The 18,914-nt window shown below is 41.2% G+C and overlaps 1 protein-coding gene across 19 annotated transcripts in view; it reads left to right on the forward strand.

The window, feature by feature from the left end:
• The window catches only part of GTDC1 (glycosyltransferase like domain containing 1), a 156,302-nt gene that overhangs the window by 57,012 nt on the left and 80,376 nt on the right, over nucleotides 1-18,914 (forward strand). The window contains exons 1-2 of one of the 19 annotated variants that reach the window (XM_032445725.1): nucleotides 13,056-13,168; nucleotides 13,592-13,724. The exons of 16 other annotated variants lie outside the window; for them this stretch is intronic. Coding sequence is in view for 1 of the 3 variants with exons in the window: in XM_015869281.2 (XP_015724767.1) it covers nucleotides 5,895-5,902 (8 nt within the window). In the remaining 2 variants the exon portion in view is untranslated. Of the gene's footprint in view, nucleotides 1-1,889; nucleotides 2,048-5,879; nucleotides 5,903-13,055; nucleotides 13,169-13,591; nucleotides 13,725-18,914 lie in introns of those variants that run through there. 2 more of the 19 variants (XM_015869282.1, XM_015869281.2) reach the window with 2 other exon arrangements.

An 18,914-nucleotide genomic window follows, 5' to 3' on the forward strand; every position in this document is an offset into this window, starting at 1 on the left:
TGGTAGGGTGGTGAAGGGCGATGACTGCAGGGGTTCTCCACAAACAGCCTCACTATTTTGCTCCATTTGGCAACCCTTTGAAGTATTTTTGTCTCTGCTAGCAGACTAATTTTTTTACTCGTTTGTTCTTTTTGTTTTGACTTTAGCCTCCAAATGAGGCTCTTTCATCCTATCCTGATGAGCTCTCTGAAAGTTTGTAGGTAGTTTGAGTTAGCCCAGCATTGCCATTGGGCATTATGCACTTCTTAGCATGACTCTAGACAGGGAGGAAATAAGAAGTTTCTACCTGCCTATGTATCATGCAAATCGTGACTTACTACTGTTTTTTCCCTTTGCTCTCTGTTACTTCCACTAAGCATCAGTATTCTGGGTCATCTGGGGTCCTCCAGAATGAGCCCTTGTATTTACAGGTCCCTGAGGGTGATGTCTTCAAGAAAGCAGGCAAGTGACCTATGTGGTACAGGACCTGGATACAGAGACCTCATTACTGTCTGCTCTAGACTGTTAGCATTACTGTTTACTTAAGATTGTGCAAGCTGAATCTGTTTTACTGTAGCTCTACCTCTGAGAGATTTCATGCTGGCCTTGCAGAGAACCTTATGTCCCCAGGCTACTTTGGAATCAGACCTCAGTAGTTTCTGTGGCTGCTGAGGCATCCAGGTCTTCCGTGCTTTCAACCCAGATCTCAGGTCTTACCCGAGTCAGCAGATCTCTAGGAAGAGGCTGTAGATAGGAGTTTCAAAACAGGAAGAACAGACTGTAACGTAATCATTCCAAATTGTGGCACGAGCTACAAATGGCAAAACTTACCCCCTTTTTAAAAAAATTTTTTGAATATGGAGCAGGGAACCTAAGGCTTGTCTTGTGTGTGCCCTGCTATGTTACAGTGTGTAGCATATACATTCCTTATTAACAAGTAGAAATCTACCCTTCTAAAGCACTAATTTCTATCATTAACAATTGCATGGGAGGTCACTGACATTGTGAATTGGATAGGGTCTCTGGGATATGGGTATATTTAAAGACAATATTTATGATGTCTCTACCTACTGTTATTACTGTCTGGCAAGCATTTTTTTTTCTTTTCAGGGGATTGCTCTTCAATTATATTTTGTGCATGTCTCATGGTGTTTTTAGATCCTGATGAGGAAAAAATGAAGAATCTAATAGCTTTCCTGTGCTTTTAGGAGATCTGTTGATGGATGCAAGACCAGCGTGTTCAGAGCATGGGTGGGCTCTGCAGGGAGAGTGGGTTGGTGCCTGAGATTCTTGTGTGTGCTTCCTGCTTTTTTGAGCTGTATACAGAATATTTCTGTTGTTAAGATGAAGCTCAGCAGCTCCTCTTCAAACTCCTAACAAAGTAAGGGCCTGAATTGTCCTTATCTCGGGCATCTGCCTCTGTCCAAATACATGACTGGAGCTCTGCATTTCTCTCAACTGATAGTTTAAACTACATGGTCAGTGTGTAGTAACAATGGGAGGGTATTTTATTGCAAGAGATAGGACTCAGAGATAATTTTGTTGCCTATTAATTTCTTGGTCCAGACTACATCTGAATCACAAAGAGGAAGGTAAAAAAAATAAATACTGTGTGCGATGCAGATGCTGCGTGATGGAGCGTAAGTGTGAGCCACACTTGGGGTTGTTACAGCATCACTATGCTATGTGCCTTCCCATCTTGAGCTCACCTTTGTGCAGTGTATATTGATTCTCTACATGTGTTCATTTCTTTTTCTTTTATTTCCTTCATCCTATGGAGTTTAAAACAGTTACTTCATTAATTCGTGTTCATAATACCCTTAATTTTGTCTTTACAGTGCCGTTGTTATGAAGAGAGTTGTCATGCAAACCGTGGTACATTTTAAGTAGACTATTTCATCTTTTCGCAGATTGCCAGCATTAAGTGCCAGCCCATGTGAGCAGCCTGCTGACCACGAAGCCCGACCACGCTCGGTCTATTAGCTGTGCTCCAGAAGTATTTGTTCAGTTTTTCCTCAGATGGATAACCAATATGGAACATTCTGTCCACAGAAGTCTTATTAAAGAGGTTAGAGCATCCTGCTAATTAGGAAAAACTAATTAGGCAGATTGTTGCGCCTGTAACCAGAACTTTATATTTTAATGGATTTGAAATGTGGTACACTCGTTTTTCCTATTGTAAAGTCAACTTTTCTTTTAAATGTCTGAAAATAGTCTTCTTGAGGAGATCATGCACTCACAATAAGAAAGCAGCATTTTAATGTTTGGATTCACTAAATAAGCAGTAGAAGGCTTATGGGGAAAATCATTCATTCATACCAGCTTACTGGCAACCAACATTATTTTGTCTTATTACCTGTTGGTTGAATGTTTCCAGCTACCCGAAGGAGAAGCTGAAGTAGGTTTGTATGAAGGAACAGTATGCTTTGTGACTGCAGTGATGTTACACTTAGGTGGTGCTCACATTCACAAACGATTGTTTGGCTCCCCCAGCCTGATATTCACTGGCTGCTCTTTCACAGAGTCTTGGGAAGTTTAGGGTGTCAAAAACTGAATTAAACCTATTTGCCAAGTGCTCTTGCAGTGCTGTTTTGGAATTTCATTGTATACCAACTGGAAGCTGAAAATCAACCCATTTGCGGTGTGGCCTGGAAGCAAAATGTTTGTGGCTGGGGAGAAGTCTGCCTTGAGATATACTTGCTTATGTTTAAGGTGGATTTCTCTCTAATGGCTACTTTGAACTCGTTCCCTGCTACACACTGCTACAAACTTCAATTAGTATTAACCTTCTTTCAGGCTTGTCATTCTGCCTTCTGTGAAATGCACTGACTTGTGGAGAAGCCCTGTAGCCAGGAGCTGTGGGCAACAGCCTTGTGGAAGGCTGGCCAGGTTTGTTCCTGCGCTGCCAGCCCTGGCCGCTGCTAGACCTCCTGTGCTTGCAGGACTGTCAGCTCTGGCCTTGGCAGGGCAGACTGGTGTTCAGCATCTGCTGTGACCTGTAGATTTGCTCCCTTTCACATTTCTATCGCTTTGTCTTCAGCGTGAAATCTGGGTCTGTTATCAACCAGACAGGTCTAGATAGTTAGCATGATGTCATGTCTCTTAAACAGTTTATGGAATGAGGATGAAACTCATGGCAATAAATATTTTAGATTGTTTTTGTTTGGCTTCTTAGGGAAAAAAGAATTTCCTTAGGTGAGAGGTTACTTTGTGGGCAGCTCTGCTGTAGGATGTATAGATGGTTCCAGCCTGCAGGATGCTTCTTGTTCTTCATGTCGGAGGCTGAAATTGATACTTACAGTCAAGAGTTTTGTAGATTCTTGTTTAAATCCAGGTCATCCTTCTGAAGTGGATGACTCATAAGCCTTCAGTGATTGGATTAGTCCGCTGTATAACTGTACATACCTATTTCTGGTGCTAAGAGCCTTGAGATTGAAAGTTTCTCCACTGCACTGTGTCTTGTTCCATTGGGTAGTACAGAGAAAGCAGATACAAGAAGGGGGCAGCTAATGAGGAAGGCAAATGGTTGGAACCAGATGATCTCTTCAAGGTCTCTTCCAATGGTCGCAGTGCTATTGCTGCTATTAATAATAGTGTAATAATTTCTTAGTCTGCTAACTCTTACTTCTGAGTCTGTATTTCAAACCAGGAAGCTATGTGGCATGTGTATTTCTTGTGGTAAGATTCAGTGTTTATTGAGAATTCAGTGTGAAAGTTGGTATTCTTGATTGCCAGCACACTTGTGGTGAAAATATAGGGCCTGGGGGGGCTGAGGCTGGCCAGGGAATGTGGGCAGAGAGGTTCTGTTTTGTACATACCAATTGCTTTGGGTTCTTCAGTGCCGCTGGGAAAGCGCAATAACCACTCTGCTTCAGGATATTGGTATTGGGTAAGAGCAGTGCTATTCATCTGAATGAACTTTTGCTGTGTGACCTTATGGTTATGTTCGGGTTTTTAGGAGCATTGGAAGTAGTTTTCAGGCAGTGCTTGTAGAGCGTTTTGCAGATTGCTCCATCTTCATTCATCCTTGGCTTCCCACACCCCTTCCATTTCTGTGTTTTATCGTGTTGTGACATTTTAATTGGGGTTTTCTTCCTGGCATTTCAGGCTGCCTATCCTTCCCCGTGACATTGCATGTGTCCTGGTTGAAGTCTTATTGTAGGGATTCAGATCCTAGACTTCTGGGCCCACCTTTATCAGCAGAATGCATTGAATTGTGTTGCCTCGAGATCTAAATAAATTTGCATTCAAGTCGAGATGGTTCAAACCTTGGTTTCTGATGTTTCACAGTTGGGTGCTTTTTTCTGCTTTGTCAAAAGAGATGACTGCAGTAAGAGTTATCCCTCTAGTAGATATAATTTCTTAATGTGAGGGGGGATATTAAATAGAATAGGTGGGAATGCTCTTGCAGGACTTCATGGAATGAGGCTGAAGTACCGCTGCCAATGGGATGTGCGGTCCCTTCATGCTGGGTCAGGCATAGTGTGGCCTTAGTGGGACGAATATATTGAAACCCAGGGTGAACGTCAAGCAGGTCTTAGAAAACACCAGCCAAACATACAAGAGCTCTAGTATTCTGAAAAATCCATTTGGTGGATGTTTAAGAGAGAAACCAAGTTTATTTCCTAGTGATGGTTGGGGTGTTTGTGAGGAGGATGGTAGCAGTGAGCAGGACTGCAGTGGCTGGGAGTTTTGAGTGCTGAAATTGATTTTACTTACCTAAGCTTTACAAAATATTAATGTTGATGCACGTTACAGCATATTATCAAAAGTTTACTTTTTCTCAATCTGGCTGATGGATGCTAGAATAGCTCTCGGGTCACTCCTAGCAGCTTTTCCCCAATTAAAAACATGTAAGATGCTTTCATTACAAAAGTAATTGAATTTAAGACATTTTCCTGCCATGACATATGAGTATGTTTTTGCCACAGTGGCACTTGCCAGTTTTGGGTTATTTTCTGCCTATGAATGTTATGTGATTTCTTGTTAAAGTGAATGACAAAATGATGTACGACGTACTTGAGATGGTATTGAGCAGAATCTAGTCGGAAAATTGCGGTGATAATTTTCTTTTTACATCTCCAACTTAAACGCCATTGATGAAAAAGAAAGAAAGAAAGAAAAAAAAAGTGTAACAGGCAACTGAAGAAGAGCATGAGGGGAAACCTTGAAAAATTACAGGGAAATTTCCATAACAGATACACTAGTAATGCCGGTTTAATAATGATTTCCTGTCAGGAGCTATTTTTATCATGCGCCTGCTCTCTGACGTGGCATTCTATTTAACATTTTTGAGAGCCATGTTTTAATCAGATTAAGCTCAAGGAAACCGATAGGTATCTGCTTGGCTCATGGCTTCTGCTTCTGTTTCTTATTTAGTCACAAGACTATTGTTGCTGGGATCTTTGAAAGCACGTTTTGCTCCGGCGGCAGCAGGCGTGCAGCTTGCCCTGCCGGTGGAGCACCAGTGATTTCTATGATATATGCGCAGGGCGCACGGCGGAATTATTTTGTAAATTAAAGAAGACTGATACAAACTGTTTCTTTTCCTTGTGTGATTAAGTAGCCCAAAATAGCAATCTATTTTTAGTTTCGAGCGCGGTGATGTTTCTTAGGAGCAAACTAACTGAAAGCAGTGTGCTGGGGAAGGCTGATAATGAATAGCGTTGCACGCGAGCCCACTGGTGTAAGAGAAAATTGCCTGATAAAACTGTGGATGTTGGTGAATCATTTTATATAGTGCTTTCCTTACAAGGGACGGCGTGACGATACAATGTGAACACGCACGATTTTAGCTTTGATATTTTTTGCATTCTTTGGACATTAAATTAGGAACTTTGTAAGGTAAATTCTCAGTTAGATTCTCCGATATTGGGCACATCCATGCAGTGCAGCACTGGGGATTGTGCCTGGCCATGTGCAGGTGAGAGCATTTAGCACCTCTTTAGATGGTCTCAGTGTTTTGGACTGTGGGTGTGTATCAGCAGATCTGCTTTTTCTCAGCTCTATCTATTCCAGCTCATGAGGAAAAAAATGTATTACATTTCTAATGACCTCTTTTGTCTGTTGCAATTGCAGATATATATTTTTTTTGCTCGCACGGTAGAGCTTATATTCAACAGCTCTGTTTGTGTTGTATTGTCTCAGTGTGTTATTTATTTGGTTGATGTGCTAGAAGTCTGCACGTCCAAGAATTAATGAAGGTTATTAGTTACTTTCTATAATAAAATTAGCTGACCTTTAAATAAGAGCATTATGCAGGGGATCTCTAAGTGGAAAAATGACAGAAGGCATTTTTAATATGGTGGCCGTTTCTGTTGCTAAATGTTACGGTCATGCTATGGAATGCTGTGATGCTGTGTGTTTGCAGACAGCGATGGAATACGTGCATTTTTCATATTCAAGACAGGGTTTAACCCTTCGGTAACTCCTTGTGCTCTTCTTATGACTTGGTAACACTTTGATAATCCAGAGAGCTGAAGATGCAACTGAACGTTCTGAGAATGAATATCCTTTGGAAAGAGCAGCGGTGGGAGTTGGCTGTGGTTTTCATTAAGCATGATTGTATGCAGATTCCTCCGGTGCTCCAGCAGACAGCTTTCAGTTGCTATCAGGCGTACGTGATGAACGGCTGCTCAGATGCTGCTTGCTCTATAGGACGTTCATCTTGCAGAATTTATCTTCCAATTGAAGCTGAGACCCGTTGTAAAATACAGCGTTGCGCATGAAGTTCGCGCCTCTGTGTTTAAGTTGCAGTAGGGCACTCCTGAAGCAGGTTTCTTAAAGCCGTAATTAAAGCAAACTTTCTCAGTTCTTCTTTGTCCTAATAGCTCACACAGGACCTCTGCTAAATAACGGTATCGTTAATTGCGTCGTTATCTGGAAAAGATCTTGCAAAACCGTGAAGTACACCGCGCGTTTTTTCTTGTTATTTTTGAAACCTTGATAATATACGTAAGGATCATCTTCCAGCTTGTGGATTTCAGGTGGACGTACAGGCAGCACCACGAGCAAATCTGCAGTTCTTCAAATTTCGACTCCGTCTTAAAACATTTGTTGCAATCCTTGCAAGATATTCATCTATTTGTAGCATCATATAGGTCTGTCTCCCCATCTGTCTCTGTTTTTTGTGACAACGAGGCTCTGCCACATTTTTTTTTCCCACTTTTGTACTTATTCATTGAGCCCACTGTAGTGCTGCTTCTATCAGAGCTATTTGTCCGACAGCTTTTATTGATCATTTGCGATAAAATAAAAGATTTCTTCACAGGGAGAAATTTAACCAGGAATGGGCGAATTTGGTTTAATCAGATTTAGTTTTATACGGTAGGAAAGCTAATGTAATCAGAACCCATTTATGTGCTCTTAAATACGTAAATTGGTAACATAATGCGGTGCCAAAATCTTACCAACACAGAGGGGAAAAAAAAATCTCACTGAATTCTTTGATGCTTGGCCATATTTATTAAGGAATCCATGCAACTTTCAGATTTGAGAAGTAGCTGCTCGTCTAGGGTTCAGATTCCCTACAAATAAATCCTTATTTAACAGGATATCCCTGAGACTCCTTTTTTTCCCCCCCTCCCTTTCTTATTGGCAGCCTGACTAAAACAGTCTCATCTGGTTTAAGTAAAATCTTTGCATTACTTGGCAGTGGTTTCTTTTGTACGTGGTGCTTAGAGCTCATTGAAGCTCAAACGGTACAGGAAATGCAAATCATGCAAATCATCCTCACGCTGACGATGTACAGTGGCGTGATTGAGCAGCAGTACGTATGGCTCGTGGGCTGACCACATGAAAGGAGTCATTTAAAGACCAGATGAGCCAAAGCTGGGTTAAGTTAGGCTATGTGTGAGCTTCAAAGCTTATAGAATAGCATCCTTTTTAAAAATAAATTTATTTTATTAATAACACCTGTGCTGAGTTCTTAAACAGTGAGAACATATATAGATGAACATTACATTAAATATATGCCATGCTTAAATCAAAAGGGCCAAGTTGTTATTTCTGCAGAAGTTCAGGTATGCGTTCCCATCGATGGAAGGAGACCACAATCTAATACATTGCAAAACAGCCCCGTTTGGGTTTGTTGTGCTTAAAAACCCAGCTCTCCTCTCCCTTTCAGGTAAAAATGAAAATAAATGGAAGATGAAAGGGAATTTCAGCCTGTGCAGCGGGGTTAAGAGCAGGCTTTCTGCAAGTGCTTGAGAGATGAGAGGGGAGGGCGGTCGAGTGCTTTCTGTTATTAAAGACGGAGTAGAATTTCTGGGGTAACTTAGAGAAAAATCCTGCCTGCCTTTTTTTCTGCTTCTGAAGAGCTCCTGCTGTAGTTCTGGGGCTGCGTTGAGCTTAGTTGTAGCTCACCACCCCGAGCATCATGCTGGGTTCCTTTTGGGTTTGGCCAACTGGGGCTCTTGTGAGGTGGGTGTGCAAAAACCGAGTGCACCCCCTGAGTAAGGGCACGAGCAAAATAGTGCTCATGGAGTAATGAGCATTCTTCATATTGAACTTGCAACAAAAAGCTCGGATGGTAATTTTTATTTAAAGGCATCATTACCTAATCCTGCCTCTGGTAATGCTCAACATGGGTGGCTGTTCTGCTTCTAGTGAGAGTCTCATTTCTCAGTGTTGTGCTTTTTTTTTTTATACAGCCCTCATCTGCTTTTCTTTGGTGTTTTGATGTTTTTAAAAGTTGAGATTCATTCAAATAATGTAACTTGACACAAAGCTGGAAAATGTCAATCTTGAACTGTTTCTGTGTAATGTTTAATTTTTACTTGAAACAGTAGCCCTGAGGAGGTCTGCTGTGGGATAGCTCAGGACACTGCACTATATAATTCCCAATGGATGTGATTATTTTTTCTATGTTCTCTTACTAGTGCTCTGCTCCTCCTTCATTATTTACTTGCTTCTAGTGAAACTTGTGGTACTGGTATTAGTAGAAGTAGGAGCGAGAAGGAGAAAAAGTGTGTATTCATTCTTTGCCTACTGGCTTGCATCTTTCCCTTCATGTCAACCTACAGGTCCTGCAGAAAGGGAGAGATTTCCCATATTATCTTCCAAAAAATAAAAATGAAAATTCAGCACCTAAATACCTTTCTTCCTGAGTTGCCACAAATGGAGTCAAGATGAGAACTTGCCCCTCTTGGTGTGTCTTGCAGGCTGGGGTTCTGCCTGTGAGTGGTGGTCATCTGTAATGATCATAGAGTTGAGTTGGAGGTGGGGCTTTAGCAGTGCCAGCAATGTGTAAGTTCCTCCTTTTGTATTGTCTGTTCATTCATTACTTTCTAAGAACATCAGAAAGTGGATGAATCCTAAGATCATCATCCTGAAATCATCTCAGAGTGCTACAGAATGGATCGTGGTAACTAAATTCTGTTTTCTTGAGCCAAGTACTCGAGTTATCTCCTATGGAGAATGCTTGTGAGTCTGCTGCTGCCCACAGCAATCTTCAGAGGTGCCATTGTGTGTCTTGCACATGCTTAGTGCTTTAATTGGAGAAGGAATGAAAATCACAGATAATATTAAACTGTCTTTAATACTCAGTGCAAGGAATACCAAGATGCAGCAGCTAGTAGAGAAAGCAGAAGAGAAATTTTACTGGTTGTATCCCTAATAATTTAATGTAATTTACTATCCATTTCAGTGTTTGGCAGGAAATGGAGATTGCTTAAATATCTGTACCTAAAAGCACAGGGCTGTATAAAGATCTTTGAATTTTAAAGTTAATTTGTTTCATCCAGCGCTCTATAGAGATATATGCAGAAAATGAATCCCATATGTGCAGCTACCAATGGTCCAGAACTCTTTTTGAAATACTTTCCAGAGAATACCTCCAGTCATTCTGACAAACAGCTCGAGTCAAGTTTCCTTTCTGAGAGCTCCTGAAAGGCCTTACATGTAGACCAAAGGCAGCGCCGGAAAAACTGCGTTATTTGGAGACCTAAATTCAAAAATATTCCATTGTGCTCCAGTTTTGCAGATAGAAACTCCTGTTGGCCAGACACCTCAAATCATAGTGTGGAATTTGAGAGAAGGGTGGTTATAAATCTACATATATACACACATGTATAAAATATATAGTTTAGATGTGTGTTGTGTATGCGTGTGCTTAGATTTCTATGTGAATGCATATGGCATATGAACCTCTGTGCATATGCATGTGATATCTGTGCCTAAAAATACGCTATCTGAAAATACTGCCTATGGTCTCATGAAGATAACGCTTCATTCAGGAAGTGTGTCAGGTACCGTGGTGAGCAGGGTCCATAAGATATGTAGACAAAGTGACGTGATAATCCGTAGATCGATTAGATCACCAGACCGTGACTTTCTCTTATCTTTGACTCTTGGGCTCCTGAGTTCTCACCATGGCACTGATTCTCTTCATGGCCCTTGATAAGCAATCTTCGGCCTCACTTTCTGAATCTTAAAGATTAGAAAGTATCTGGTACGTTCTTCTCACTGTGGTATTTCACTTGCGTGTTACTGGGGAGCAATGGGTGTTCTGTGCTGGGCCCTTTATTTTGCGATAAAATGAATTCAGAAGTTTATGATGCAGTAGCTGGGAGAATAATCTGTAAAATATCTGGAACCCAAAAACCCTTTGATTATGACTTTTTAATTTAGATATTTCCATGGGGGGAGTTGGGGTCACTTTGCTTACTTGGGCAATGCATCCATACATAAAAATGGCCCAGTCATGACTATAGCATAGCAGTGTAGTGGTCACATCTGCAAAACTTTTAGCCAAGATGTGGAGAGTGTCTCAAAAATGGACAGAAAGCTTCAGGTTCAGAACTGCCGAGTGCTCTCAGGTGCGTGTTTGGCAAATTCTCTTTGAATTCTCTCTTTCTCTGCACATTCTTGTGTAGGTGTTGGTGTCCCACCAAGAGCCTTTTTTTTTGTTGTTGTTTCCATCTCTTTTGCTGGTGGCATTGCAAAGAAAGGCCTGCTGTGATAATGTGCGATAAAATGAAAGGGCATCAATTCCGATTACACTTAAAAAACATGTTACGTAAATGGAAATAAATCGGTTTATGGTATATGCCAGGCATGCTGCAAGTTTTATTTAAGGAATAGATGACTGAAGGGTTACATTCAATCCAAATGCTCCCCTTTGTGATCTTTAGCCATGTTTGTAGAGAAACCTTTCTTAAAGCACTTCAGGCTTAATTCAGAACAGGCAAAACAATTATTTTTTGAAGGTTCGATGAAATATGTTTGGCAGCTTTTGAATTGAAGGAGAGTGTTTGTCTCACTTCTTTGAAATCTCACTTCATTTGGTCAGTCAGCCATTTCAGCGTAATCGTTCAAGTCTGGTAGCTGTACCACGTTCAGAAACCATCGAATGAGAGAGGCTAAGGTTGGAAATTAGCGCACAGTAGGTGAAGACTGAAACTTTCCTTGTTGGTTCACCATTGAACGTTGGTCTGCCTGCTGTCCCACAGGCTATTGGTTGTGTGCTGGTTAAGCACTGACTCCTTGCAGGTTGGGCTCAGTCCTTCCATTCCTGGCATCACTGCGGTTCTCCTGCAGCCTCCATGAGCACAGACCAGAAACATTTAAACTGTAGTTGTGATTACAAGTTCAGCTGATCATACTGAATAATCTGCTCGCTTGCATTAAGGCAGGATGCTGTCACTGTGCCACAGCAATGTGCATTGTAGAAGTGTGAGAGGCTGCTGGGAGAAATAAATATTTTCACTTTTCTTATATTTTTATGTTACATTTGATTAAGATTATCATATATATGTCTATATATACACTCATATACACCCACAGATATATATGACCATATACATATTCATATATACACACATATATATGAAGCAGTGTGCAGTTGGTGAGTATATATTAAAGTTACTAAGTTATTCCTAATGTTCTGTAGTGCTGCCTGCTCCTGACAAACATCTGATACGGATCATATGCCTCTAAAAAGAGAACTTCCTCGAGCAAAATACCCTCATGAAAACAGGTTGGAGATACTCGCATTCTCTCCCTCGCTCTCACTCACATGTTACATTTTGGCACATTGTAGAAGCAGGTAGCATATCTACTACCTGCTGTTGAAAGTGTTGAAGATACTGAATTATTTATTCCATCTTCTGCACTATCCAAACTCGTTTTGGGTAGTTTGACACATCTCGGTCTTCCATATGGATACTTCATGGTGACAGAGTTGCCAGCTGCTCAGGTTTTATGACAGTCAGAGTTTTTTCGAGGACTGTATTAGTTTTCTGGGAAGAATCCTGCTTGTCTTCAGGTCCCCATTCTGAAGCAGTAGCTTTGCCTTGGATTGATGCTCTGCAGTGGCGTTATTGCAGGGTGAAAAATTAGCTACAAGAGCATTAGCTTCTGTAAAAATAGGTTTAAGAGGACTTGGTGTTTATAGATAATCTGAGATGAAATCAGAGATGTGGAATATTAGGAAAATCTGAAAGCTATTTGCTAAGAAAGCTACGTTCCTTTTAGCATTGCCCTTCAAAGTTACCCCCCCCCCACCCCTCCCAAAATAAACAAGTCTTTAAGTATTTACGTATCAAAGTGCCTGAAGTAACATAGAAAGCAGGTGGCAGTCAGACATGTCTTGGAGAACAGAATTTGGGGGCACTTGAAACATAAAACTGCCAACCAGTCTGCTGAGACCCTGCCCGTCTTTGCTCTGTGATCGTGTGAACTGCACGGCTTTTCTGGTTGTGTATTTTCTCTTTTACGTGTAAAATGTGAAAATTGGGAGAGGATTTGAGCTTTGATTTCTCAAAAGCTTTTTTAAATAGAAGAAAAATAACTTGTTTGTTTGTTTTAACTTACCTACTATACATGAAAGCATCCATTCATATACCCCTTAAGTTTCTTTCTTTCATTCGGTTCCCTCCATCACTTTGCAGATTCGTGGGTAGAAATCCTATGCTCAGAGAAGCACAGTGCAGCACGTATGCACCCAATAATGCGCTGTGTATGCCAATGCACCGAGTGCATGCCACTATAAAAAATAATACCCACAGAGTCATTACAGATAAAGCTGGATAACATACTTGTTTCTTCACTTCGGTGTGTCAGGCCACCTTCAGTGGACGCCATCCGATGTGCTGTAGTTGTCATCAAGTTGCTTCTTTGGCTTTGCTATTGAAGAGCTGAATTGTGATGTGTCATCTTAGGACTTTGCCGTGTTCCTGCCATCTAAGAGGTACATTTTTCATGCCAGTCACTTGGTATAATTTTTTTTGTCATCCCAGAATTAGATGACGGGTAAGAGACCCAATTAAATGAAGTCACGGATTTAAAAGCAGTAAACAAAGTTTTGTGAGTCTTATGTGATTAGTTTGGAGTAAGAAAACCAATTTAATATGTTTTTCCTTTAAAAAAAAATCTTTTCACTATACGTGCCTACATCCTTTACGTTCTCCCTTGTGCATTTGTTGCCTTCTCTTTCTTATACTTTCTTTTTCTTGTGTTTTATTTGCTCTTGCAAATACGCCTTACAGCATATACTTCAACAGAATTGATCTGTACATCTCTCATCAGCCATCCAATGGTTTCTTTTCATTAGCAGGGCATCCTGCTTTGCTTATGTTCTGCCCTAATAAGATGCCTTCTCTTCATTATTTAGTGCTGACAGTGTGAGATCTGAACAAGGAAGATGATGTGGGTTTGTGGCATTCTCCTTTCCCCATCACCACAGCAAGAGCTGCTCGGTCTCGACCTCTCTCTTCATGGAAACAGAGAGCATGATGTAGCCCATGGTGAGCAATCTGGCCACTAAAGTAAAAATGTGCATCTGTCAGTAATTAATTGAAGCCAAATTTAATTACAAATCAGGGAAAGAAAATAGTGCTTTGCACTTAATAAAACTGAAGAAGCTTCAGTGCTGTTGCCTAAAAACCAAAGGGATACAAACAAAATATGGCCTCTTCTCAGAACCTGAAAAGCCTCTCCTCGAATTAGTCTTGAATTTCAAGCTCAGCTCTCAATGTCAAATACTACAGTAGTTTTAACCGCATTCGCTTCATTTTCAGTATCTCAAAAGATACTGAAAAATCAAAAATTAAAGGAAGAATTGATAGAGAACCCAAATGCTTCTCCTAAAAAACCTAATGAACCTATGTAGACTGCTTGAATATTTTAAAGGCAAGGGAGTGGCTGTATTTAATGTTTGGTTCTGCTGACTTGTGTCAGTGGAGTCAGCAGGTTAGGACTGCAGGCTCTGGAAGATCCTACCTGTAGTCCTGGCAGAGGTCTGAAAATGTTGGTTGAGAAACAGAAGGATGGGACCGGCAGCAATGGGGCTGGACGTGCAGCCCCCTCTGCTCCAGGAACGTCAAATAGCAGATGCTCGGGCAGATGGTTTAGAGCTTTGTTTGGGATACGGTCTGTATGAAGAAGGGGAAAACTTGATTTCAAGGCAGTAAATTCTTTTGGAAAATGGAGCCTGAGGTCTGTGACAGCAGGAGGAAGAATTTCAACTCTTGTCCTGAGTGGTGTACTATATAAAACAAGGAAGGGAGGGTGTCATTTTCAATACAAGCACAACAAAAGGGATTTGAAGTATGAGTTTAAAAGAAAATATTAATGTACAATCTATTTCAATATACAACACTAACTCCAAATCCTAAACTACTGAACTAGTAGGAGCCTCGAATATCTATCGCTGTGCTCTGTATAGGAATTACAGCAAGAGGAAGAAATATTTTTCTTTGCGATTAATATTTGTAAACGTTTATGGAAGTGCATAACAAATAAATAAGACAAACACGTGGCCTAATTAAGATGAAAGGCATGACAGCCCTTGTGATTTGTTTTGAAAAATAAGGCATGTTCGAATAGTAAGACTTAATTATTTCTGTAAACATTTCAAATTACACTCTATCTATAAAAGTGTAATTTATGAGATATGTATTATAGGATCTATAAGCATTTTTGACATTTGTGCGTTGCATGTCCAAAAAAATTAGAGTTAATTTCTATCATGTTGTGTACTGTCATATATTATCCTTGATTGGTATTTATTATTTGGAAATTCAGGAGCATCTATTGTTCAGTGGGAAATGAAAAAGCATTTTGTATCCGATTGCGGTCACTGTATTCTCAGTACAGTGATAAAAGTACACCTTCTGCGAGTTGATCCTAAGAGAACGTGTGACACTGAATGAAGATGACTGGTCTGTTTAGCGTTGCTCGTGTTAATGATGCTGTTTGGTGTGTGGATTAGAGCTGGAAAGCACACCTTAAAGCCAAATCAGTGCATGTGTCCAAATGACTGGGTTGAACCCAAGGGTGTGCTAGGGGATGAGATGGAGGAACCAGAACCCTCAGGTTTGTTCTTGAGGAGCGTGAAGGCAACATGCAGGCTGTGCATTTGGGACAGGCTGTGTCACCAAGGCTTGGTGGGGCTCAGGGAGCAATAGAACACTGCCGTGGGGTTTGGATGGTGCAATGTAGAGCTGGGTGTTGGGTTCACTGGTCCCTGTGGGTCCCTCCCAGTGTTGGGTGCTCTGTGTAGATGCTCATTCCCTTCCCTCCAGCAGTGCCCCTTGCCAGGCTGCAAGGATCCCAGTGCCAGTCAGCTGTGTTTTCAATGCACTTTGTGCTGGAAGCTCAGCCAGCCAGAGGGTTCTGTCTCGATCCACAGATAGGTAAACGTGCACTGTGTGGTCTCCCAGTGGGAAGGCAAAATGTGTTTTTAGTTAGGTTGCATGGGAATTTAATTGAAAGATTTAGGGCAGTCTCTTAAAAGAGTAAATCACGGTTACGTGACACAAAGATCTATTAAACAAAACAAAAATGTTTTGGCACCTTTACTTTTATATTCTGCTTGATATAAACGGAAACCCATATCAGGCTGATGCATGTTGTCAGCTGATGATATAAATGCTTTTATTATTTTGTATTATTATTTTTTTAAATTTTAGTCCTATTCAGCTCTTGGAAATTAAAGAACGGGCTGAACAAAGGTCAGGTCATTCTGCACACACAACGCTGCTCTCAGTCTGCAAGCCTGCTCGGCCTCCTCCCCATGAATATTTGTATGAATTAAGCACCCGCTTAACTTAATTCACGTAAGTAGTTCCTCAGAAGTCAGGAGGACAATTAAGTGCTTCAAATTAAGCACAAGCTTAGCATAAAACCAGAGCCTGTGCGGAGGGTGGCCCAGCAGTCTGGCTGGCCTCCAAGGTGCTGGTGCTGCTGGGCACCACGTCCTGGGGGCCGCAAGTGCCGGAGTTGTCCTGGGGAGGACAGCAGGGGAGTCACTGCTGTGACCTTCAGCTCTGTGACACTTTGTATTTATGGAGGGCTACTGTTTTATTATGTGTTGCAGCAGTGATAGGTTTGGATAAGAACACTGTAATAGCAGTTTAAATGTGTTGGTTTTTTTTTTTGGTGAGGTGGCAAGCTAATGATGTAGCAGTTAATTTGAATTTAGCAGACGTTTTAAATATAGGTTTCTCTTACAGAGACAAAAGTTGCAATTTAAAGCTCTTTGGTGGTCTAAAAACAGCTTAATTCTCTAGTAGCATGGTAATAAGTACTAATCCAGCTTATGCAGTGATTGTAGTATGTCATGTTTGTGAAAGATTGCCTAACTCTGCTTTCTCTGGGTTTTATGTTAATTTTTTTAAATTAAACATAAAACCTTATAACATCTTTATGCTGAGATAAACTGTTCAATTTAACTTGTGCTCAAGCAGCAGCTGTCAGGAATTATCATGTTTGGAGCGTTCTTGCCATCACCTTGTGTCTCTACCTCCCGGATACACTCGGTGGGATGATAAAGCTCACCTTGTTAGGATTTATTACTTAAATAATAACCCGAGGTAAAATGAAAGTCAGTGTCACACGGAATGACAACTGACATATATTTATGTCGCACGTTACATTATAATAAACTTTCCCTTCTTCCCCTTGTAATAGGTGTTAAGTGGAAATCCACGGCAGCATATCCTCCAGTGCCCTGCGTGAGTCCATTAACCACGTCCACGGCTGCACTGTGGGCATGTTCATGGTGACTTGGGCTGTCAGGTGCTATTTAGGTTCACAAAGCTGGAGCAAGTGCTCCGTGCTCGTAGTTAGCAGCTTTTATGCCAGCAAAGAAACAAACAGGAGAGCATCTCGTGCCCATTGCGTTCAGTTCTTGAAGCACCGATAAGTGATGCAAGTGAATGAGGAAAGGTGTTTTCTAATGCTGTTACCAATTCAACACTTCATTTGCCGTGAGAAATGTAAGCAGTGTCATTTCAGCTTCTAAATCAGAATTTTCTAGTAATTGCAACAGTTTTCTCTCAGCACTGGTTTATGTATGAGCTGGGCAGTGCTAAGTGATCTGCTTGTTAATTCTTATCGCTTCTCGTTTGCACTGTAGAATATTTAGGTCTGGTTCTTGCATGCTTCCCAAGTTTTGGTCCTTTTTGCCTTAAGAGAAGCCTGCCTCTGGCTCTCTGCAATGGTGCTGTTGTATTCAATTGTAGCATCACAGAATCCTTAGAGTTGGAAGGGACCTTTAAAGGTCATCTAGTCCAGCTCAGCTTCCTTTGGTTTGTCTGCAAGAATTGCCTTCCTTTCCTGTGGATGTAAACATCTTTATTTGTACTGCTCTGCCATTGTCCATCTGAGTGGGTTTGGATGCTGCAGAGCTGTGCAGCTGTGCCTGGCTTCAACCTCAGCTCTTGTTGTCGTATGACCCTGGCGTTTGCATCGTGCTCTTCCCACCCTGCCATGTGTGTCCTGCCCTGTGTTGCTGCCCCTGCCTTCTGTCCCCATGTGCCATCTTTTCTTTTCCTTCCTGCTTCAAACACAGCTGAGTTTATAGCCACTCTCTTGCACCAGCTCAGTTTTCTTCCCAATTCCTTGCAGAAAGAATTTCTGGGATACCATTGAATTGGAAAAGGAAGGATAAGCCACAAGGCAATCCAGCATTTCTCCAAGCAGCCAATAATCTTATTTTTGCAGTCTTATTGTGTATTAGCCACGTTGTTCCTGCAGTAGGAAGCCTTCTCCCATCTGCTTGGTGCCTGGCCCTGGTCATGGTGTGCTCTATGGGCTGTCACTCCACGTGGCAAACAAGTTGTGACTTACCTAACAACTGTTTCTTTGGTCTTTGAGTGGCTCGTAGTAAAGCGGTGCTTGTGTCTTCATTGCTATTCTGTTTAACAATCCCTTTAGAAGTACCAAATATTTGATGAGCAAAGCAGTCACATTCATCTTTTACTTTGGTAAGCCTTTCAGCTTAGCATTGATTCATGCTGATGAAGACGGATGCAGGATGAGTTCTCCAGGAAGTGGGTTCTCTAGATGCAGATTACTCAAAGATAATATGTGTAGTAGCAAAGGTAGCGTTATGGTACATATATGATGTGTGTGTGTGTGTGGTTATTTGGGGCAATTCACAAGGATTTAGTTTGACAGCCAGCATTGGAAGGTTGTAGTTTACTTTTTTTATCCTTTATGATGGGAAATTTATGAGTGTCTGTGGTTCTCTGTAGTTTCAGGATTCAGTTGATTCGGAGGCTGTGCTGACCAAGGGACAGGAGGCACTCATGTAATTGCATAGAAATTATGGGAAACGTGCCATTGTTTTCAGCAGGGTCGCAACTTGCTATTATGTATTTAAATAAGCCCATTTTCTGATAGCCTGTTAGGTTATACAAGGCTGAGATACCAGCTTGTTAGTGTTGTTTGTGCCTGCTTAATATACCTGATGGATGTGAGCAATGCGATGGACTGTGGAATAGCAGGAGTGCTATGGCCATACCAGAGTGTGAGGATACAAACATTGCTTGTGTAGGATACCTAAGAAAAATGAGAAAATAAAACATAGGAAAAGGGTAAAAAAAAAAGAGACTGCACTAGATAAGTGTACTGCATAAATCAAAAGGGTTTATGTCATAACACGAACATGTGCCATTCCTGCTCATATATTGAATTTCAGTAGTTGGTTG

The sequence above is a fragment of the Coturnix japonica genome, chromosome 7, assembly GCF_001577835.2.
Source record: "Coturnix japonica isolate 7356 chromosome 7, Coturnix japonica 2.1, whole genome shotgun sequence".
NCBI classification, from domain to species: Eukaryota; Metazoa; Chordata; class Aves; order Galliformes; family Phasianidae; genus Coturnix; species Coturnix japonica.